Raw genomic sequence first — 25,463 nt, 5'->3', positions numbered from 1 at the left:
AAATGTGAATGGAGCCATACTGACCTGTGACCTTGACACTGAATATAGACCCTATACTGTGGTATGCAACACACCTTTTAGGGATATTATACTATTATGAAAGCATTACTAGGAAATTGCCTATCGTTTTGAAGGGTAAAGATCAAATAGATCTCAAGCACCATAGCCAGAATATGCTGCCTTGATAAAGAATTTGATCATCTACTTCTCAGACAAGATGTACAGTATTAAGAAGTCAAACAAGATGAAGCAAGACATGTGATAGTACTCTCCAAGCAGTATAAACAGAGGGCTTGCAAGAACTTAATGTCACTCTTGGACATCATGGAAGAGACTTAACCTTTTAGTCTGTGAAAAGTTGTATTGGCCCTGCATAACAACAGAAGTGGAAGAGTATACAGAACTACCACAATATAATGATTATATGCAGGAAGGATATCTTGTACAAGAGATCACAGAACACAGGAGTAAGCATTGGGATAATTCATGGAACATGGGTTAGTGACTGTAAGTACAAAGTTGTTCCACAACTGAAACATCAGAAAATGATTCAGCAGATCTAGCATCAAAAGAAAAAAGAAAAACACATCCCACCACACCCGTGCCTATCACTGTAGCAATGAAAGACCTCCACAATTGACACTGTATGCAGACTGGGATGATTTCAGTCTCAAAATTAATGATGAAAGTGCCAAAGAAAAAAACCTGGCTGAAGAAGCCTTGAACAAAACTCAACAATCAAATTCAGTTGCAATGTTAAGATTATTGAATAAGCCTGAATATGTTCTTCATTAGATTTTATCATTCTTCATTCATGCAGATGAATTCATTATCTTGGGATATTCCAGTGGAATTTTTTCCATATGTGAATTTAAACATTCAATTTGTCTGCTTCAACTGAATGTCAGGGTGTCATTTTCCTTTGATGTAGCAGAGGCTAATATCTCTGTTATGAATGATCTCCAATGTCCCTTATTTATTTCTGCACAAATTGTATCCAATTATTGTTGAAATAGTCTATTCCCTTATTAAAAAGCACATTAAGAATATTCTAGCTGTTCTTAAACAATTTTAATTCTGCTGAAGTTGAATAGTGAAAAGTAATCAAACATGTTATAGAACATTTGATCAGTGGTGACCAATTTGTTCAGTACAACAGGCTTGGTGTTGGCAGCCCATTTTACAGTAAATAGGGATGGAAGCAGAAAGGTACTCAATGGTCCAATGAAATATTCCATACTAGGAGTCAATTCACCTCTGATCTGTTAAATCCAGGACTCAGATTCAAATCATTAAGGAGTCAGTGCTGTGGGTAAAATACTAATTATATCAGAACGTATCTCCTTGGGTAATAAAACGCATGCTTGCCAATGATGTAGATTAATATCTGTGTGTGGATAGTGTGCTGCCGCTGGTTTGTGAGGTTAATTTTACATCATCACAACAAAATGGACAATCTTGATATGCAAAGCAATGTTTACAAGCATGAATGCTATTTGCATTAGCATGAGTTAATTATACCAAGATAATAGAATGAAGCTTTCTTAAATATTCATAAAGACAGATATAGAAAATTAAGGGGAGACACAGGGGACACGTGCCCCAAGCTCTCTTAATCATGAGAGCCCCCTTGTTGCCGTGGATAAACTTACATGTGTTTAAATAAATAATATATAGGTCTAAACCATCTAATATTCAGACTAATATAGCTATAATAATTATACACATATAAAGGACAGTTTAAAGATCGCTTTCAGGGTGGATTTGTAACTCTATAACGACCCCCTATCTTAAGTTCAGGTCCCCAAAAGTTTTAATCTGGCAAAGATGAAGTACAGTAGGGCAGCTGCTTTAACTTGTTTCTGACATATTTACCTCAGCTTGTTTTCTGCATCATACAAAATGTCAGCCTATCCATCAAATCTGCATAATCTATGCAATATTTTATATAGGTGGGAACTCTGCAACTAGTGAAGGAGGTTTTCTTTCTGGCATGGAGACCAAAAATATTGTTATGGTGATCTTGGATGTTCTGTGTTTTGGATGCATGTAAGCATGCATATATTGAACACCCCATTGTATGAGGAAACATTTTTGAGAATATTTGGACCATCTCAGTCTGAGTTCCATTTTTCAGCTACAATTTCTTCCTTTTATATTTTGAACCAAAACTCCTTAAAATATTTTTATAACAAGTTACATGTGTAACCTACAGTTCTCACTAGCAGCCAACATCCAGCTTAAACAAGAGGCCAATGTAGTCTGATATCACCTGGATTGCATAACTTAACAGTTAACCATTTCAACATGCAGGCTATATAGTATGAACACATTCTATGTAAACTGTGTCTCAACAGTTTATTATCATGTCAATTTTATCTACTATAGCCTAATAAATATTATTTCTAAAACTAATTATATAATTAATATGCACTGTCACTCATGAATTTGATTACATTAAATCCAAAAGATTAAAATTTATGGCTTTGGGAGAGGTAACAAGCTCAGCCAATTAAATCCAAGATTACATCATTAAATATGCACTGATCAAAATAACTTCTGAAACTGCCAAAGATTTTGATGACATAAGCCTACATTCCATGTTTGATGAAGTAAAAGTCTACAAGGTTAAAATTAACCGCACAAATAGCACAGAATACAAATAATACAATGTTAATATACTGTTATCAAAAAGGCGTCACAAAACTTGAATATTCCTTGTGTATTTAATCATTTGTGCATCAACATTATACATAAATTACAAATTTAGCAATTCCTTGATGAAAAACTCCTTGTTAACACATTAACCCCTAGCAACAGGGGTTAATGAGTTAACAGTATCAAAGCCTTACATATATCTAAGAATAAAATTGCAGTTAATTTCCAATCATAAATATTTTTAATTAGTGCTAAATCAATCCAGTGAGTACCATTATTTATTTGTTTAATAAAAAGTCGTAACATGAATTGAAAATATGTTTCTCTTTAAGTTTGATCAATTCTTCCAATATCTTGATGATATAAGCAATATCACAAACCTGAACAAAATCAAATGGGAAATGTGGCCTCCAGAGTGGCAAGAAGGTCAGCCAACTAGATGCATGATCACCTCACTAATACGTGAAAATCTTGCACATTACTGAATCTATCCAAGATCTTGATAATATAAGCTTTAATTTTAAGTTTGATCAAAACTGGATTGGAAAAATGGCTTCCAGAAGGGTAACAAGCTCAGCCAACCTGAAGCAAGATCACCTCATTAGTAAGCATGGATCTAGCTCATTTTTACATGTCCAAGGTCATAATGATATAAGCATATATTCCAAGTTTGATATAAAAAAATCATATGGCCTCAAGAGTCACTGAATTCCTGCTCATTAATGAACCAGTCAAAGACCCTGATGATAACCCTGATGATATATGGCCATATTGTAGGTTTGAATAAAATAGATTAAAAATATCATTTTCAGAGGCAACAAAACTCAACCATTCAAATCTAAGCTCACATTATTAGTATACATTAATTATTGAACCCATCCAAAATCTTAATGATATAAGCAAATGTTCAAAGTTTAATCGCAACTGGATCAGAAATATGGCCTCCAAAGTCATAAAATTGTAAGCCAACTTAGTACAATATCACCTCAAAAATATTTATGGATCTTGTTGATTATCAAATTTGTCTTATAATTTAGTGATATAAGGTCATATTCCATGAAAATGGATCAAACATATGACTCCAGAGTGGTAAAAAGCAATTGTTAATTGACAGAAACATCATGCACCATGGATGCAGTAAGGGTGTAATGATATAAAAATTTACCAGTAAATTGCAATATAAAATGCCTGAAATGGTATATCGTGATACAAGTATAGTAATACTGGTACACCATTTTTTTTCTTCACCAACATTTGCAAACTAGCTTTGAATACACCAATGTCTTTTATTAGACTTAACACCATTACTAGTTGCCAAAATGTCAGCTTCTATGTATGAGCTGGTGAAGAACCCAAGAGCAATGAGGACTGTTTGGAATAATTTTTCACTGAAATGGGAGTTTAGCACTCAGATACAATTGACAAAACTGTCGCTGTGTGTAATATGTGCAAAACTGAAATAAATCACGCAAGTGGTATGACCTCTCAACTCATTTACAGCATTACCATCCATCAGTACTTTCCATTAGTACTGTGCAACAGAGTGACACAACCTCTAACACAAGAGCTGAAGGTTCCACTAAAAGTGTACATATTGTTTCAGATTGACAACAAAAGACTGAGGATATGCTAGGTACACAGACTAACTACATATCTTCATCACCAAGGTCCACAGCTATCACTCATGCCATTGCTAGTTTCATCGTTCACAATTTGCAGCCATACAGTGTTTTATCAAACTAAGGGTTTTTAAACATGTGGCATCAGTGCTTGATCCATGAAATGTTGTGCCATCTAGACAGGTCTTCTCTGAGAAAATTATCCCAGATATGTATTTAAAAGTCAAGGAAGACATAAAAGCATGCTTGCACTTAGCATCTACAGTTGCATTAACAATTGACAGTTGGACTTCCCGAGCAGCAGAATCATATGTTACAGTAACTGCATGTTTTAATTCTCTTGATTGCAAACTTCGTAGTTATGTGCTACAATTACACAGGCTCTACCTGCGAGCCACATGGGTACAAATATTGCTGCAGTTCTATTGTCAGCTGTTAATGAACGGGGAATTCCATCCAATCTTCACTGATAACTGACAATGCTTAAAACACAGCCTGTCACAGCATCAGAAGCAGAATGTAACCCACATATTGGTTGCTATGCACACACTTTAAATTTAACTGCCCAGAAAGGCCTGAAAATCAATGATGTTAGACTTTTTGGCAGGATCAGAAGAATTGTCAGCTTTTTTGACTGCAATGCAGTTGCTGCAGGAATAAAACTGAGCTCCTAAACTGACCAAAACACAAACTAATTCAAGATGTTTGTACCCAATGGAACTTGGCAGCTGACATGACTGAAAGGTTTCTGAAACTACAACCAGCTGTATATGCTGCCCTAACCAGCAAAGAGGTGCACATTGTGAACAAAGATGTACCTTGTCTGAAACTGATATTAGCAATGCTGAAACAGTATTGGCATGCTTGAAACCACTATGGACAATCACAACAGTGTTGTGCACAGAAGAAACACCAACGATATCCATCATTCTTCCACTGCAGAATCAACTGTTGACTACACTTATGGCACCATCTGATCATGATTCAACAGTGGTGAAATGCATAAAAGCAACTATTGTGAATGATCTTTCAACCAGATATGAAGGAAACAAGGATTTCCTCCAGACAGCAACTGCTCTGGACCCCAGGTTCAAAAACCTCCCTTTTCTGACTAACAACAATCAATCTGAAGTCTTCAACCACTTGGCTCTGGCTGTATCCACTTTTTACAAACAGAATCATCCAAAAAAAGTTAAACAGGATTCAGCTACTGATGTTCCACCTCTTCCTGCATTACCACTCTTGTCAGCTGAGGATATCAGCACAACTAAATCTCACCAAATGAATAGAATAAAGAAGTTAAAGATGCTTCTGACCCATCCACATCAGCTAAAGCTGACTATGTTTAAATCTCATCTACATCTGCTGATGCTTGCATTGCTAACAGATGCAAGTTCTTTTTCTCAAAAGATAACTAATGCTGGTCTTGCTTCCATTTCTGGAGATGTATATGTTGTGAATGTAGAGAAAAATACTAAGACTTGAAAAAGTAACTGAAGAAATTGAGAGCTACAAGGATCAGGAGTCGATTCCTTTTGCCCAATGGTGGTAAGATCATCAACATGAGTTTCCTGTGTTATCCAGTTATGCAAGAGAGTTGTTCTTCATACCAGCAACATCTGTCCCTTCTGAAAGAGTCTTCAGTACTGCAGGAGATACTGTTTCAAGCCAAAGGACAGCAATCAGTGCAGAGAATGTTGATATAATATTATTTCTGAGGAAGAACATGACTGTACCTTAATGTCTCCTTTGTAAACACAATGAACTGTGGACTTGGATGGATTCACTTAAGATGGTTAGGACACATAAACAAGTTTCTCTAGAAAATGTTATTTACTAATCCTTTGTTTCAAACACAGCTAAATAAGCTGACATCTTCCTAGTTTGTCCAGTTGTAAAAGACTTTGTTTTATCTAGTCACATTAAATATGTTGTGTTGTTTCTTTTATTGGAGAAATGTATAGTTTGACAGAGTTGTGCCAAGTTATAGATGAAAACAAGGGGTTTATATCAGTGATCAAATTATATTATTATAGTAGATTAATTTTGATTATCACAAAAATACTGTTTCTAGTCAGCTAAATTAGGTTCTCCTGTGATTTTATTTATACTACCTGTTAAGTAATTGGTATATCAGGTTCAAACCAAGAAAGGTTTGGAATCAATGATATTATTAATTTACTATATTTTTCATTTTTCTATGCAAAGTAGGATATTTATCAATGTGATAAATTGTGATTTTGTGTAGTTTTCTTGTGTTTATCCCTTGTCATGACTGTACTGCAAAATCAGCATTCAAGTGTACAGAAAGGAATGAGGTTTGAATGCACTTATCAGACATGGTCCTGGATCTGCAACCAACTCAGACGGTGACAAAATTTGAATCTCAAGGGAATGCAAGCAGAAAGCGAGTCTCTGTGCAGTCTTCAATTTCTTAGCAGCAGGAATTGGATAGATTGCAAATGAAGTCTTCCTTGGTGAACTGATTCCACTGCTGCATTCTAAATTTCCATGACTGAGATGCAGAGGTGAGAAGTCAATAAAAATCTCTGATAGACTTGCTATGAAGAGTGGACAGACCACCTCTTGCTGTCTGGCTTCCTCTTGGTCTCATTACACCTGCATTAACTCCATAACCATCAACAAGTCTGGAAGCAAGGGAAGGTCTATTTTACATTGTGCTCCAGAAAGCATCTTCAAACTTGAAAGGATCCTAGTGTCCAAATATTTCAAGCGCTTTCAAGACCGATCTGGAAAATGGAGGCTTACTGCCTCGTCAAAATACCAAACTTCTTCCTCCTGTCACCTGACCCATAGACTGGGATAAAGACTGGGAATCCATACAAGATGGACCTGTTCCATACAAATCTTCTAAAAGAATTGTTGTCATGTCTCTGATCATGAGCATAGGAGGGAATAGGCATAATGGGCACTAGTCCAACCAACTGTTTCTCTCTCCTTGAAGAAAGGTGATCGGCAATACTCTCTCCACTCATGAGGAGGTTGTTGTTGTTGTTGGGTTTAATGCCATTTTTCAGCTCAAGACAGGCTAAACTTGGCGGCCAGTATAAATCATGGAGGAAGAACCTGAGAAAACCCTGGAAAGAACCACCAACCCACAAGAAGCTACTGGCAAGCTTTCTCACGTACCCACATTGGCAAACTCAAGACTCAAACCCACATAGAAAGAGGTGAGATGGCAATGATCCCTAACAGTGAGCGTTTTAGACCACATGGCCACTTGGGCCCCCCATGAGGAGGTGAGTGGCAGCTTCATATGCTTTCTTTTAAGATGAGGCTGGAGGAGACATGGAGGAACTAAAGCGTGCCCAGTCTGCTGGTGCATGGGAAAGTCATCCATGGTGTCACGGGAGGAAAGGCAGACATGGCTGACTCACCAATAGGGCTTGAACACGAATATTAGCAGACAACTTCATTTCACACCAAGTGACAGTGATCCCATCCTTCTGAACCAAGCAATTTCTTTACCCTAGAAAGGACCATAGACATCACCCTTACAGTGTTAGCAACTTCTCCATATTGGGAAATGTCAATCACCTCTCCTGGGAATGGAGATGGCCTTCCTTTGAAGAAGAGGAGGAAGCAGGTCCCTTCCTTCTATCCCTATAGTCATGGCAACTTTCCAAAAAGTCTGACACCGGATCAGTTCAAAGGGCTTAAAATTGATATCTGCCTGTGCATACATATAAAGTACATGCTAAACAGGTGTTGTGCATTTCCCAAGCTGCCTTTCTATGGCTGCATTTACCCAACCTGCAGTACACTGAAAGGCTGAAAGAAAATACACAGTGTAATTAATGATCACATAGCTCACCACTACTATCACCAGTTTCCAGTAGCTATTGTAAACATTATCATGTAGAAAATGAAATTGGACCAAGGTGATCCTGATTCCTTTGTTTGCAATCTTTAATCTTAATGTCAGAACTTTCAATCATTCTAAGAATCAGAAATTGTAACTTTTAACTGGCAATATATGGCCAGTATTGTGCTGACATTGTGAAACCTCCTACCTACCTAATTACCCACCCAACCATCAACCTACCAGTCTAATGTGACAGGGTGTAACAAAACATAAAATTTGTGGTTGTTGTTTTTGTTGTTGTTGGGTTTAACTCCATAAAAGAACCTTGGAGAACCTCAGGAAGAACCAGCGAGCCACAAGAAGCTACTAGCAAGCTTTCTCATGTACCCACATTAGCCGCGCCTTGAATCCACATCCACGCAGAAGGAGGTGAGATGGCAGTGATCCAGAATAGTGAGTGCTTTAGACCACTCAGCCACTTTGGGCCCCATAAACAAAAAACACATGATGTAAAAAAAAAAAAACAACTAAAAAAGATGAACATTTTTTTCTATCATATTACAGTAGAATGAATAAGTTGTAATAAACACATTATTTTTGGATTCCTTTTTCAAAGAGAATGTTCTTAAACATCTGCTTGAAAAGGTATTACCACTGTTCACCCATTGAATTAAGATTTTACTAGGGGAAATTCAGGGTCTTTGAGTTAAGGCCAACAATACATACTGCAGCCATCAATAATTTCCTTAATTAACCACTACAGGTGAGGTCTCACATATAAAGAATCCAGCATGCAGTCCACTCACCTAATTCATATACTCATTCATATGCACAATACATATTTAACCTGCTGAGGGTAACAGATCATAATATACAATGTACAGTCATTAATATGAAAAGTTTACCATTGAATAAACATATTTATTCCATCTTCCAACTACCTTGATGAGAAAGGGCCTTCTGAGTAGGAGAGAACATACTATCAAGCATGAATGAATGGATCTAGCATGGATAAAAGTATTTATACAGTTTGTAAAAAAAAAATAATCTAAGTTAAATGCAAAAACCAAGAATGTGAAACCTAGTTCCCTCCACTGGCAGTAGGTGTTATCAAACCCACTCCGAAACCTATTTAAAAAGTATTGTCGATATTCAATGAGGGTTGCCATACATACTTGCTTATAAGTCAAGTCCAACTGCAAACTGCACAAACCCAGGTCTATGCAGTTTGTAAGGAGTAATCAGAAGAACAAACATACACCCTGGTCTGCAGGCAGATTATGCTATGGTGGATCAGGATCTTTGTTGTTTGCAGTTTGACTTGACTTCTAAGTGAGTATATATGTTTCGTATGTCAACAAAGACATAAACAGCAGCACAAAAGTTTACCTCTAGTTTCTAGAGGAAATAAACAATCAACTGGATCAAGAAATAGGTGGATAATACTTAGTTACTAAGAGAAGGCTAAAACTAAAACAAAGAAACAAGCTTTGCTAGTGAGGTACTCAAAAAACCTCAAATTTTATAAAAAGGAACACAAATAAATGAAGTTTATGTGACAAATGGAGTGAAAATATAAAAAAAACCCATAAAATTATATATAGTCCAAGAAAAGAATAAGGATATGCCAAATGAGAGGAGTCAAAATGGAATCATATATATTTTTTCTTTATCTGGAAGACAAATTACTAATGGAAGGAGGGAATATTCACCTTGGACTTCAGACTAGTATCACAAAAAGATATAGTGATGCATTAATAGTAGACAATGTATTACTGCTATTAAACTCTATACATATATATATATATATATATATATATATATATATATAGTGAAAACTGGACAATCAGACCCATGTAAAGCGCCTGTGGTCCTATACATTCACTGCATAAAATACTGACTGCATTTGGTAATGGGAGCTTGGGATGAAGAATATCTGTAAGAGAGTCTAGAGAAAGGAAGGACTTGAATAAATCTTCTTCCTTTAACTGGGTCAGGAGTAGCTTCTATTAGTACATATTTCATTTATATTTCAAACCACTCTCTATTCTATACCACTGAATTCATACGAGTTTCAGTGAGTGTGAGTGATGCAGAAAGTGTATGTCCATACAAGTGAAAACAAGAGATTTACCTCTTACGGTAGTTTTCTCCTTTGTTGTATCCCAAGCAGGTATAAGCTTCATGGCAATCTCCTTGCAAACATTAGCTGATGATTCATTCCCATCTGCATCACCTGCTAGAAATAACAACCAAATTTGTATAAATGCTGCCTTTAACCTATCTAAGCACTGTTGGTATTTAAGTTTAACATAACTGATAGAATGAACTTGTAACTCAGATTGGAACTTTTTCACAAAATGATTCATTATTATTACAATATAAGTGCATTTCTAGACCGATGGAATATCAGAATATGAGGTCACAAAGTGACACAATATACATCTACCTGTATTAGGTACATATTTGTATGATACAGATGGAAGCTTTCACCGAGACCAACCAAAAACAACACGATCAATAATTCAAAATAAAATATAATGTACCATATTAATGAAAAGAAATACATGTGAAAATAAACATCACATCTGTGCAATTTCAATATACATCTCAGAGCATTTATATATATATATATATATATATATATATATATATATATATATATATATATATATATATATAGTGTGACCCAGCTAAAACATGGTAGTTGGGAGCCATAGAACCTGACCATGTTATAGACCAAAACGTGTTATAAGCAACCAGGTCAGTTAGCTGAAGAAAATGATGCATGTAAATGTGAAATACACCTGTAGTGAAAACAGATAAGACATATATAATATTTTACTTTATTTAGAGAACCATGGATTGGTACATATACGTGTATACTGTTTTTATATACATGTCTATTGTATAGCATTAATAGAGTATGAACACCATGTACTCCTGCAAATCTCATCACATACACTGAATCCACAATACAAGTAATTCCAAAAGTCAACAGATTTAAAATATTCAGTAATTTTGTCACAGGTCATATAGGTCTGAATTCAGTGGATAAAAATACCACAATCACGTAACGAATGATGAAGCACATTTATTTTTCAGTGCGTCCCAAGTCGGCAAAAATTAGTTTGCATTTTAAGTCGCCATTGGTAGCATTCGTAAGCAGAAACTTTTTCCCTGCAAAAAAGGAAACTTTCACGGCACAGTAAATGTGTTCCACTCAAGTTGGAAAATGCAAAAATCCATCAGATTCCATTGCTTTTATTTAAGTTTGGTACTGACTTCTCTGAAGAAAAGTTCTTTGTTATTATTGAAGACTGTAGTCGGCTTTCCTTGACGAAATATGCATGCGCTATTCAAGTCACCGCTAAAGGCCAGCTTTAGAGAACCAAACAAATGCTTGTTTCTTATTGTGGTGGCAACATCAAATAATTGTACTGCACTATTGAGACTGGTTTCTTTCCATTTACTTAGTATGTTTTCATAACAGTCGGTACTTCAAAGGTAATGTTTTCTTTGAAATTTCAGCAAACTATTTTATCTGGGTATATTTTTTAAAAAGGAATTGGCCGTTGTTTGGTCGATCATAGTTACAGTTCCTCCCTGCCTATTGAATAGCTAGTAGACCAACAAGTAAGATTTTTTAAATACATTTTTTGTTGCAGGGTGATGCTGCTTTCCACTCAATTTAACAAAGGATAAATGATCGATGGAGATGCAGGTGTTCTGGTCCGATGACAAGGATTAGTATAGAACGTGGGTGTTCTGAAGGATTTAATTCTGAGTGGAAAGAAGAGGAATTTTACATACCATCCACCACAAATGTCAGTCTATGTAAATATGTTAATTACTAGCAAGCGGCCTAAAATCTGATGAAAGATAGATTACGAGATAATTCCTCATTAGGCTGATCTCCACCACCAGAAATGTCAACAACGAAAGAAAGCAGATATCTCACAACACACAGTACTCATGCTCGATGTCAACATAAGTGGATTATAACAATACACAGTTAAGATGGCTTGTCAGTATGGACAAAGAAATTGTTTATGTAACAATAGATACGTTTTTTTGCATTTTGTATCAGGTTTGCGACTTCCTTTCCTGGGGCCTCTGAATTTTTCCAATTCAAACCAATGGTTGTATATACAAGTTTAAACAGACAACAATGTTGCCAATAAAAAAAAATCACCAGATGTTATATTTTGCCGCCGATCAGGTAAAAAAATTGCAGTCTGCGACATTGGCAAAGCCTATGCAATCCTAGAATAAACATTTTATGCTTATTTCTCGTACTTTTAAGAAGGAAAAACTCTTTTTTTTCGTGTACGACAAAAGTACATATAAAATTTTTGGAGCCACTCCACAATTGTCTTGTATTATTCATGCACAATCTCTTCCCCAAAATGATAATAAATGTTTTACATTTTTTGGGCATACTTTTCAGAAAGAATTCTTTTTCGTGTGCGAGAAAAATGCATGTATATAAAATGTTGGGAGCCACGTCACAACCATGTTATATCCAAATTCGCGTTAAAACGGAACGTGCTATAGTGGGGTCACATTGTATGTATATGTATATATATATATATATATATATATATATATATATATATATATATATATATATATGAGCAAGTTCCTTACCAGCTTCTCATGGAAACCATATTCAGTGTTAGATCATTTAAATCTAGCCATTACATTTAACAGGAAGGTTTTAATTAAAATAGAGAATTAAAATGATACCCATTATTTCTTCACAGTAATGACACTCAGCTTTGAAGTACTCAGATGGTCGAAGTGTCACACATACAAGTATTTAATGATTTGTTGTTGTTGTTGTAGGGCTTAACGCCATTTTTCAGCACAAGATAGGCTATACATGGCGGCCAGTATTAATGGTGGAGGAAGAACCCGGAAAACCCCCGGAAAGAACCACCAACCCACGAGAAGCTACTGGCAAGCTTTCTCATATAACCACATTAGCCGAATCCGAGACTCGAACCAATGCAGAGGTGAGATGGCAGTGATCCAAAACGGTGAGCGCTTTAGACCACTCAGGGCCCCCTATTTAATAATTTATGTGTTGGACAAAACAATCATCCTAAAATAGTATCAGGTATGATGTACAAGATGGTACAAAAATATAAAGAATAATTCTTTTGAGGAGGTCACTATTATGAAATATCATGATGTTGCTATTGTAATGTCTGTGTCATACCAGAGTACTGTCAGTGTTAAAACAGTGTCCAGTGTATTATCAGATCTCAAAATAAACTCGTATATTTTTAATACATGCATTATCAGTTTTATCAAACTGTTGTTGTATCTAACATTACAATAACACTGCATAAATTATAATAGATAATTTGCATTTTTCCATAAATCTCTCATATTTTCAATATTTATCAGATAATGCTTGCCACTTTCTTGCAGAAAAACAAGAAGCTCAAATGGGCATGAAATGCCTCAGTTGGCTGGCTGACATCTGCCTAATTACAAATAAAGTGATATTATCCAATAAATATGGTTTCAGCATGATACTTTCTGTTGAAACTTTGTCCAATACTGTTTATTACATACGTTATGAAAACAACTGTTTCATGGTTTCTCAAGGTATATTTCTTTATCCATATCTAATGGCACAAAAGTTTAATTTGTCCAAGGATTTAGGCATTTAAAGCTTTCTTCCTTTTTTATTTTCTGTAATAATGGCCATATTTGCAAGTGGATTAGTATCATTTGTACAACTCTGTAAGGCCTCTAATGCCAAGCTGACTCCTATAAAGCATGGTCATATTCTATTTAAAAGTTGTGGGATGGAGGGTGTTCAGAATAAATTTATTAACTCTCTATTTTTAGAAATGGTGGCCATAGTTGATGACTGATTGGCATAATTTAAATAAAAGTAAAAGTCCTCTATGTCAGGTGATTGTACCATATATGCAAAGTGATTCTGTCAAGCTTTCTGTCAAACTTCTTCAAATTCAGTCTAGCAATTTATAAGAAGTTGTTTAAAGGGGTTTATATTTTTAGTAACAGCTGTCATATTTGATGGCAGATTGAAACCATTTGTTTAAATTTGAAAGAATTTCATGGCAGGATATGTTCTGTCAACTTTTGTCAAATTATACAAGTCAGGTAAAAGTTTTCTATTTTAAGCAACAAGATCCACACTTGACTGTGGAACAGAATAATTTGTACAGACTGGAAAGGTCTACAAAAGAGATGCCAAGTTCAACAAGTATCCTTATCAGGAATCATTACATCAATTTCTTCTTAGGCAGCTTGTCATTTAAGTAACAAAAATATTATTTGGCATCTTCCTTTAAACTTATACATAAATCTGCACAGTTAGTAGACTTGATAATAAATGGCTTCTCCATTCAATGATCTTGAATCTCTTCAACATATTTGGCCAAAATAATAACTATGGTTAGTTTTGAATCTTTTTGCTCTCATTAATGCCACAATTTTTCAATTATCTACATTCTAAACATCTGATTGTTTGTTATCTATGTTATGTTTTTCATAATCAAAAAACTATATTCATTGTACCAGTCAATGAAACTGAGCTTAAGTACTGTAGGGTTAATAATGCATGAAAGGGAAGATCATGTTGCTTTTTGTTAAGATTTCTTTCTTAAAATGGCCTTCCATTAATATTAATATGACCTAGATGTTGGTACCAATGAACCCTTCACATGAATATATTTGTAAAATAGGCTTAAAATACGAGGAGTGCTCCAGCTGCTGGTATCCATATTTTTTGTAACTCCTGGTACACGATTTTATTTAATTTTTGAAATTTTTATTCATGGTTGTAAACTGTATAGAATATATTTTTTCAAATATAAATTGTGTACATGACCTGGCTCTATTAACAACATCAATATCAAAGAATCTATTAATAGATATTTATGTACATGTTAACAGTTATTAATAACAATCTTAATAATAAGACTTAAAATGGCACCTATGGCATAGTTTCTCAGTGACTGATGGGATTTCTGTTACCAGAATAATTCTGTAGCTTCCCACTGGTTGCACAAGGTCACGTGAATATTCATAAAATCAACAGTGTATGCTGTCATGTGGGGTCTATTGCAAAATACAGTCACAATATATGGTGTATATATTAAGAAGAAAATTATGCAATCAGATTCATTCCATTTTTTTGGAGTCATTCACTCTTGTTGTGTTCCTGTTGCTAGTCTGCAGATATGTACTCAGATATTTTTCGAGAGGAAGAACATTTGTTTGGACTGTTCTGTGAAAACAGAAAGTGCTCATCATTTGGACTATAATATTATTATGGAACTGTTATAGTTATTAGAAGGACAATGCCATCTTGACAACATCATGGTTCTTGAGAGACCCATAAATTTGCAATATTTAAATTTATAAAGAACTTTCCATTCATTTAGAACTTTCATAGATTTTTATATGGACTAGTTTGGATTACTGTAAGTTTCTCTCATATTTTTTCAAACTTGTTGGTTTTGATTCTTTTCTGTTACTTAAGTTTGTGACCAGAGAGTCCTAACATACAGTATCACACATTATTCATTTATCATCTGTCTTATGAATATCTATAATATGTCTATTATTTTTATGATCATAGCTGTTAAGGGTCATTTAGTTAATAACATTATAAATACTAATTTTCTTATGGGTTGTAAGTTCACACTTTAAAGTCATTCTTGTAATCACAATGCACATATTCATTCATAAAGTTCTAAGACAGAGTTGCACTCTAATTCACATAACATTATTTGCTGTAAATAGAGGTCATGGGTTTTTTGAAAGGCCAGGATGACCTAGTTTCTGATTAGCTAGTGTAACCCACTTGACTTTGTTTACTGGTATAATTATTCTGGAACAAATATACATCTCTCAATTGTATTATGACTTACTTATCTATGAAAGATAATTATTAGGTATTACTACCAGTCTTGAAAGAGTTATATTGAGAGGATTCATTTAATTATCATTCATTAGAATTACAGTGCTCAAACATTCATTTAAAGAACATTTGGATATTTAATAGTGTTTGGGAACTACTGTGAGTTCATTCAAAAGACATTTTGGGATTATATCATAGGGATTCTTCAATAATATTAGTACATCAGTATGCTGCAGAACATCATTCAGAATACCCCTGGAACCCATTCGGATTACTCAATACTTTTGGAACTGATATAACACTATAACTTATAAGTTATTTTAACTTGTTCACTTTGCATTTTTGGGAAATAAATTTCATTTTAAATTTTACAAAACATTTCTCGATTTTTGCTCTTTTTGTTACTTATTTTTAGACCACAGAGTCATAAACTTACGGAGTGACAGAACTTTACTTTCTATAAAAATGCAATCAAAAATATACTCTGACTTCTAGAGAAATAGCTATATTCAGTTAAACATTCCATGGGTATTATTAGGCAAATTCTATTCATCACAAGTTCCACAGCAAACATTAAAACTGCATAGCAACCAGGTAGAGAATACATGTTTCCACACCTGCCATACAAATATACTGGTGAAATTTTAATCAAAGAAATGGAGAAAATATTTACTATCTCATAATCTACAAACAAATGTGTATCTGGATTGCCTTGGCAACCAGGCAAAAAACATACTTTTCAGACTTCTTATAAATAATCACATTTAATTTTATCAAACTTAAAAGAAATGTTCAATGCAACATGTTTTAATTAATGTTGTCTTGTATAGCTTCCATAAGAACCAAACATCTTTGACATCAACAAGGTTGAAACTTGTTTTAATATTTTAAAATAATGGCAATTTAAGTCAAACTTCACAAATAAAAGAAAACTCTTTTATATTTTCTGCAATCGCTGTACATATGGAGAATAAGAAACTGTCTGCTAAGGGATCAACCAAATATTTTGGTACTGTGGGAGGGAGCACCTTGTATTTTCTTTCAAATCAGAAATTGTTTTTTTCTATTACCTTATAATAAGATAAATAATTCTTTTCAACCAGTATAATTGGAACCAGTAAATTCTTTCTCCACAAATCAGAGCAAGATTTTTGTGAAGCTATTTGAAGGCTGAACAATTTTTGCTTGTGTGGGAAAGAAATATTCAAGCACCCCACCCCACCCCAAAAATCAAATAAGCAGTTCTTGAGTTTTTTTGTTGTTGTTGTTGTTATAGAGTTTAACGCCATTTTTCAGCACATGATAGGCTATACATAGCGGCCAGTATTAATGGTGGAGGAAGAACCTGGGAAAACTCCGGAAAGAACCACCAACCCATGAGAAGCTACGGGCAACCTTTCTCGTTCTTGAGTTTATTGTAACCAGGAGAAAAATCTATGAACCAAGTTTAACCTCCAGATTACATTTTTTCAGTCTGATTAAAATCATATCTCTGCCATCCTACATGAAGATCTGATGACAAACATTTAGGGGTCATGTTCTGTGACCTTTGAATTAGCCAACAGAAATGCTGCTTTCAAAAATCTCAAAGTTAACCAAATCGTTTGGAACACATTGATTCTCTTCATGCACACTGCTCAGTCTCTAAATGCAAAGAAATAAAACTTCATCTGATTGGCTAATAAAATTAGCAATTATGGTAATAACATCGGTCATAAGAACAAGACCCATCAGCGGTCACTGTCAGATCTTCATGTATAGCAGTTGATATCTGATTTTAATCAGATTGACATTTTTTATACTGTTATTGCAAGGGGCCCAGGGCAGCCAAGTGGTCTGAAGCACTTGACATTTTCATGATCACTGCCAGATCACTTCTGTCCATATGGGTTCAAGACTTGGGCTTGGCCAATGTGGGTATCTGAGAAAGCTGCCAGTAGATTCCTGTGGATTGGTGGTTCTTGCAGGGATTTTCCCAGATTCTTTCTCCACCAGTTATACTGGCCGCCATGTATAGCCAATCATGTGCTGAAAAATTATGGACAGCCCAAAAGAACGATAACAGCAACTGTAATTTCAATCTAAGCTTAGTGAGCTATACTTGTGTTTTGAAAGTATGATTTGTTTTCCTCTTGAGTCAAGAGTTGTGATCTGTTCAAAATATCTCTATTTATACTTTCCTGCTATTAAGTTGGTAGTATACCGTACTTTACTTTGGCCATCAATGTCTGTGGATCCATCTGTCTTACTTTTTCATGTTAAAACACCTATGCAGCTTCAAATATTAACATTAAACTTGCACTATGGGTAAATTTGAGAGGAGTATGTATCAACCATATAAATAAACAAGGGCTTGTCCTTTTGTTCTTTTATTTTACAAGACAGAGAGAGAGAAAGACAGATGTGATAATGTAAACTTGAACTTGCAAATGACCACCATATTTTGCCATGTAACCAAAACAGTTCTAAATATATGCAGCAAATTCTATTTGGGGTTTCTCTCTTGACTTAATGGAAAAGGATGTTTTGATTACCAGCTAGAGATCATAAGAAGCATTTTGGTGAAATCCCATGTTGATAAAACTATTGCATCAGTTAGCTTCCCTCTGACTAGGATGTAGATAAAATCATCGGGAAACACTGGTCCATTGTGGAATCATCGGACACACTATAGTTAATCCTCCATAACAAACCTGTAGTCGCCTACTGGAGACCAAACAACCTCAAGGACATCCTAGTCAGGTTGAAGCTAACGCCAATCACTAATCAAGACCATCCTAGTCAATCTGGCCCCTGTGGCGATAAATGGTGCAAAACCTGTCAACATATGATGGAGACCAGGACATTTGCTAGCACAGTGACTAGAGAAAAATTAAACATACATGGTCAAAAAAAACCATGCAAAACAGAGAATGTCATTTATCTCATCACATACATGATCTGTAGCCTTCAGTATGTCAGAGAAACTGAAAAGATACACAAAAGGATCAACCTTCATTGATCTGATTGGATGACAAAGAAGCTGTACAGAAGCCCAGTCACAGATCACTTCTCCTCTCCTGGCCACACTTTCAGTGATATAACACTTATTGCAATTGCTCACAACCCCAACTGGAATCCTCAAACCAGGAAAGAAAAGGAATCCTACTGGATACACCACCTTAGAACATTGACACCAAGCGATTTACACCAAGAAGACTAGATAAAGAAAACCATGCACAAATAAAATCATCTTTTGCAGCCACAAATTTTCTTTTAAATAATTCTCTAAATTTGCTTATTAGCCTATGACTACTATAACCATGAAATATCCAGGATATAATCTGCATTTACAAAAATTTGAAAAGTTAAAAGGTTGAATTCCTGTAGAAACAGCCATGTAAGGTTTCACAAACATAACCATTTTTTTGTTTTATTTGTTTGTCTTGTCTATGTTTTGTATTTGCCTTTGAAAAGACTCCTAAAGAGTCGAAAGCGCTTGGCTAGCTAGATACTAGTTTCGCACTGTTCGTTGTCAGTTTATTGCATATATATATATATTCAAAGATAAAACACATGCAATATCTCTAATAATAATAATAATAATAATAATGACTTTATTTAAAGAGGGAAACAAAATTAGCTAATAACTAATCTACCTTGAGGCCCTCGTACAAAGGTATTTATTTATTTGAGCTGCATCTCTGAAGCCACTGGATATATTGGGTTTGGAAGAAGGAAACAGAGTGAGCATTTCTAATCTGAACTGGAAACCATTCCAGAGCTAAGTTCCAGAGTATTGAAAACTTTTTGGAATAATTCCTTATTTGATTTGGGAATTTTATACTGTTTGGTAGACATGGATTGCAGGTGGGGAGTATCGCCAGGTAGCCTATACTGGAATAGTGATTGTAAATATTTAGGAGCACTGTTATTGGATAGCCTGTACATTAATTTGGCTTTTCTCACATGGATTCGGTCTTTAATAGGTAATATTTTTAACTTTCCAGCTAAATTTTTCTTGCTTTCTTTCTGGACTGATATTAGCCCAAATGCTCTTTTTTGAAGATGTGCCAGCTTTGCTATGTTTTTATCATTTGAATTACCCCTCACTGTATTACAGTAGTCTAAATAGGGTTGTAACTGTTATAAAATAGTTTTCTGTGTCTTTCAGGGCGAAAATGTCTTATCCTACTGAGAAGCCATAAATTTGAATTGACTTTTTTACTGATATGCTTGATATGTTCAGTCCATGATAGGTTATTATCTACCAGAACACCAAGTAGTCTATCATGACAGACCATTTGCAAATTTGTATCCTTCCATGTCATAGTTCATCACTATCAAGATTTGACCTTCTTTGCCGTGTTGAGATAAGTAATATTTTAGTTTTACCAGTATTTACCACCATGCCATTACATGTGCACCTGTTGTCCAGTTTGTTTAGGGCATTCTGTAAAGAAATTTTGAGTTCATACTTTGTGTTTTGGATGTCTGACAACATGGTGTCATCTGCATAGAGATCTGTAGATGATATTAAGTTCCTTAGTAAAAGTGGTAGGTCATTAATAAATAAAATGAATAATAATGGACCTAGAATTGAACCTTGTGGTACTCCATATCTATCTTTCAGGTTCAGACAGAACATTATTTATACAAACATGTTGTGTTCTCTCACTTATGTATGAAGCAAACCATCTAACTGCTTTCATCACACTGGTGAATTTTCAGTCTCTTCAAAATGATTTCCTCCATGTCAAAAGCTTTCCTGAAATCTACAAATACAGATCCTATTATTCTACCCTGATCAAGTGCTTGAAGCCATTTATCAGTTAGGGAGATCAAGGCAGTCTCACATGAATGTTTCTGTCTAAAGCCTGATTGATTAGGGTGTAACAGCAAGTGTTTGGTTAAATATGACATGAATGAGCCATGGACATCTTTTTCAATCAATTTTGACAAGTTTGGTAGTACTGAGATTGGCCAGTAGTTATCAGCATCATCCTAAGAACCAGATTTGTGAATAGGACTTTTTTGCAGTTTTCCATATTTTGAGGACAGATGAGGTTGCAATATTTCATTTGATTATCAATGTTATGCTATCTAGGATTTCAGTAGTAAGCCAATTAGGATGGTTGTTGTTGTTGTTGTGGGGTTTAAAGCCATTTTTCAGCACACGATAGGCTATACATGGCGGCCAGTATTAATGGTGGAGGAAGAACCTGGGAAAATCCAGGAAAGAACCACTGGCCCACAAGAAGCTACTGGCAAGCGTTCTCACATACCCATATTAGCCGAATCCGAGACTCGAACCCACACAGACAGAGGTGAGATGGCAGTGATCCACAATGGAGAGTGCTTTAGACCACTCAGCCACTCGGGGCCCCCAATTAGGTTGGATTTCATTCTTTACTTGATGTACTTTCAGTGGTGCATGCTTAGAGACTACATCCATAAATAAGTCAGTCCACACCCTCAGAGCTTCATCTATGTCATCCAAATTTTGGATCATATTCCATGGAACTTTATATAGGTCATTGAGAAATTGTTCTTCATTAAAATTTTTGAATGATCTGTAAGTGATCGTTTTGTGTGTATTTTTCTTGTTTTTTTTGCATTTAACCTTTCTTGTCCAAAAAGTAGGATAGTGGTCACTTAGAGACCAACATTCGGTATATTAACACAAGCCACATTGTCTGGTAGGTTGGTATAAATGTGATCAATAAGAGTACTTGATTTTTATGTTACCCTTGTGGGCTCATTTACCAGCTGGACTAGACCTAATGATTTCAATAAATTTCATCCAACTGTGGGGGCCCAGAGTGGCCGAGTGGTCTAAAGCGCTCACCGTTCCGGATCACTGCCATCTCACCTCTGTCTGCGTGGGTTTGAGTCCAAGGCTCGGATAGCGTGGGCATGTGGGAAAGCCTGCCAGTAGCTTCTCGTGGGTCGGTGGTTCTTCCCTGGGTTTTCCAGGGTTCTTCCTCCACCAGTTATATTGGCCGCCATGTATAGCCTATCTTGTGCTGAAAAATGGCGTTAAACCCTAGACCAACAACAACAATCATCCAATTGTTCCTTATTTAGTATTGAGAAGGTCCTTATTTACATCACAAAGTACATGTTTCTTTCTCCTGTGCAAGAACATTTTCAATTTGATTCAAAAAGTTATCATTCCAAATTGCTTTGGAGGAAGGTTGTCTATAAATTAAATCAACTAGGAATGATTTTGCATTATTTTGAGAAATTTCCACCCAGATACTCTCACTTTCATGTGACTCCAAGTCAAGTCGCCTTTCTGCATTTACATCTTCACTAATGTATACAAGACCTCCCCCTGCTGTTTCTCTGTCCCTGCATAATGATTTATTGTAGCCTTGACAGTTAAATAGATTATCATTGTGGTCAGCATTTAATTTGGTTTCAGTGAGTCCTAAAACATGTATATTATTTTCCTTGGAAGACGACATTAACTTAATCTGGTCTATTTTCCCCACTATACCTTGTACATTTAAGTGATCTATGTTAAATCCTTTTGTATTTAGTTTCATACTAATTATATGTATGTCATCATGCAATGGGGTACTCCATGAGATTGTCTCCATACTACTTTCATCAGTCTGACATCCTGTTTCCATATTTAAATGTTCATATATATTTGCATCTTCAAAGTCACTTAGGGACCCTGAAAATTCATTAACAAATTGCATTTACAGTAGTGTGTATTGAACAGTTAGAGTCAACTCGTCTCAGTAGGTACATTTAGATTTGTATAAATGAAGCACTGGCATTCTCCTCCTTCGCCAGCTTCCTAGTATGTATAACACATTGATTGGCAGAGTCTTTATTTGTATCCAGATTTATGGCATCTGAAGCACTCAATCTGTTTGCCATGATGGCATACCTGTGTCAATGCATGCCCAGCTTTTAATCAGCAGAGACAGTAGTGTTCATTACAGTGCCTGAAAATTGGGGCATACAAGTTAATATTTCTCAATAGTTGAGAGGTTCATTTTCAACTTAAATGAATTTTGTCTCTGTGATAGAGGCTCAGGTTGACATCTTGGTTCTGAAGAAAGAAAGATGTATATTGTGGAATGTACTGTAGGTTGAAGTCTTCATATAGGTCAGTTATCAGTCATTGATTTCTTTCAACCTGGTGTCCACACAAGGAGGTAGTCCTGAGATCATTATTTTAGATGTATCTGGGCTGCAGTACCTAGCAGCATACAGTAAACTTTCAAAATCTGTTCTGATTTGATTTAGTGACCTTCCATCACTAGCATCATTTCCACCTACTAAAACAATAATTTGGTTGTATTTGGTTAGGTCAGTACTCATTATTCTGTCCGTGATGTTGTCAATTTTTGCACCTCTTAAGAGTCTGTACATCTGTTTTAAGAAGTCTCCCCGGTATTATACTTTTCAATATTGAGGATCCAATTATTAGAGTCCTATCTATTCTGATTACAATTTAATGTGCTGGACTCTGGTTTGTATTTCAGACACATCTCTTGGAGGAAGGGACTCTGAAATTGGTGTCTCAGTTGTGTGAGCTAACTGAGCTAAATTAAGTTACTTTGTTTTACCAGACTGATGGTGATTACAAACTGTTATTACAATTATGTTGTATTTATCCAATATATTACCCTATCATTTGGACTAATGTTGACACAAGGAGTTGGACTTAGCTACGTACCATAAGTATCAAAGTAACTCATGGAATTCTCGATATGCACAGAAATGGAATACAATTCTGACTCAGGAACTGGGTTTCCTTGCACAGCACCTGTAGACTCTGCAAAATCAGAAACACATGACATTAAATCAAGTAAAACAACATCATTTCAAATATAGCCAGGAATTAACTTCAACTCTAAAATTAGTTTCAAAGATACCTAAACCAAATGTAAAAAAGCAGACTGGAATACCGACTCTGTTGCAATGAAGTAGTAAATATTAAAATTAGGAGGCAACATAGTCAATATATAATTATAAAAACAGTTAAAGAATTAAATATTTTCTCAAAACCTAATTATTCAATGCATCTTAACAATTAATAGATAATAATAATTTCAGTGCTTGTACCATAACAAAAATTCAGCAGAAAGATATGTTTTGCCTGCCCCAGCATGGCATAATTCAACAAAATTACTGCAAATGGCACAATTCTTGACACTGCCATCTTGCAACCTTTTCACTACTAATAACCTTTAAACTGACAATTTTAGAATAAGGTGTGAAAATGTCAGCAAAATATATTATGGTTTAAAAGTGACATGAATTATTCCTGTTGTGACTTTGACCTTGAGACAGGAGTTATGATAGTGAACACACGAGTCACTGTCAAGTTAACATAAATAAAAAAAGCTAAAGTTTCTCTAAATAAAATCTTCATCATTCCCAAAGTTATACCAGTAAATGGACTGAGGAGAATAATTTTATTTTTTCTTGTCATCACCATGACTTGAGAAGGTGTGACTATATGTGACTTATTGTCTAGTTATGATAATTAATCAGCTGAAGTTTCATTAAAATATATTCAATGTCTGAAAGCTGTACTCTGGGCAAAGTTAGAAATAAAATTTAAATAAGTTTCCCTTACCATGACCTTGGACTTGAACCAGGGGACATGGCTAAGGTCTGTGACATACATTTAGTCAAAAACGTGAGCAACCTTTGCTTTGGACAGATCAGGAGAGTTGCAAAATTTGGTCACAAATTTTACTTTGTATGAGGAGGATTCTAAGTCACAGACTCAACTTTCAGCATGAAAATGACCAAAAGTGGCAACTACTGGATGAAATTAATTTCCTATAATAAAATATGCTCTCATCACATCAGTCCTTTCTGAGTAATTTGCTGCCTTTCATATCATGGGAATACACAAACAACTAGACAATCCCACTTCAGGCTCAGGATATCCACTGCCCAGGCCCTCTAATATGGGACTGCAGAAATATGAGGCAAATTCGTTGTCCAGCTTTGTCCCAAAAAAGTCTTCCAAATCCAAAGTTGTATGTGAACAGCTAGAAGTGGGATTCAGAGACATACATGAGGATTCCGATCACCGACTCAAGGGTCATAAAATTCCAATCTTAAGAAAATTTGAGGGTGCTTTTCTCTAGTTCATTGGTAACATGGCATGAGGAGGGGTCTCAACCCAATCCCTGTCAAAATACAAGACTAGTGACTGGAACTCAAAGCCTGGTGCCTTGTAAATGCTGACCAGTGATTGGTTACTGGCTATTTATTAGTGACCTGCCAATTAAGGTTCTAAAATGTAATGGTAAAACTGTAAAACTTCAGGAAGATAAACATTTCCAATTAAAAATATACTTGTAGACCAATAGGAGAAAAGATGAATGTAAAATAGTGCTTAAAACTTCTATAAAACAAATATGAGACATAAAAGTCAAAAATATAAAAATGTAAGAATATAGTGTACAAATTTGTTTCCTTAACTGCATTT

At 35.2% G+C, this 25,463-nt stretch overlaps 1 protein-coding gene across 4 annotated transcripts in view; it reads right to left on the bottom strand.

Moving 5' to 3' along the window:
* The window catches only part of LOC149798261 (uncharacterized), a 141,350-nt gene that overhangs the window by 83,038 nt on the left and 32,849 nt on the right, over nucleotides 1-25,463 (bottom strand). For 3 of the 4 annotated variants that reach the window (XR_016421991.1, XR_016421993.1, XM_089963397.1), the window contains exons 5-6: nucleotides 23,691-23,789; nucleotides 10,238-10,342 (exon numbers count right to left, since the gene is read on the bottom strand). Coding sequence is in view for 1 of the 4 variants with exons in the window: in XM_089963397.1 (XP_089819523.1) it covers nucleotides 10,238-10,342; nucleotides 23,691-23,789 (204 nt within the window). In the remaining 3 variants the exon portion in view is untranslated. The remainder of the gene's footprint in view (nucleotides 1-10,237; nucleotides 10,343-23,690; nucleotides 23,790-25,463) is intronic. The other variant, XR_016421992.1, reaches the window with a different exon arrangement.

This window comes from Sinohyriopsis cumingii, chromosome 6 (genome assembly GCF_028554795.1).
Source record: "Sinohyriopsis cumingii isolate HCF-2022 chromosome 6, ASM2855479v2, whole genome shotgun sequence".
Taxonomy (NCBI): Eukaryota; Metazoa; Mollusca; class Bivalvia; order Unionida; family Unionidae; genus Sinohyriopsis; species Sinohyriopsis cumingii.
This window is presented reverse-complemented; position numbering and strand designations above follow the sequence as displayed.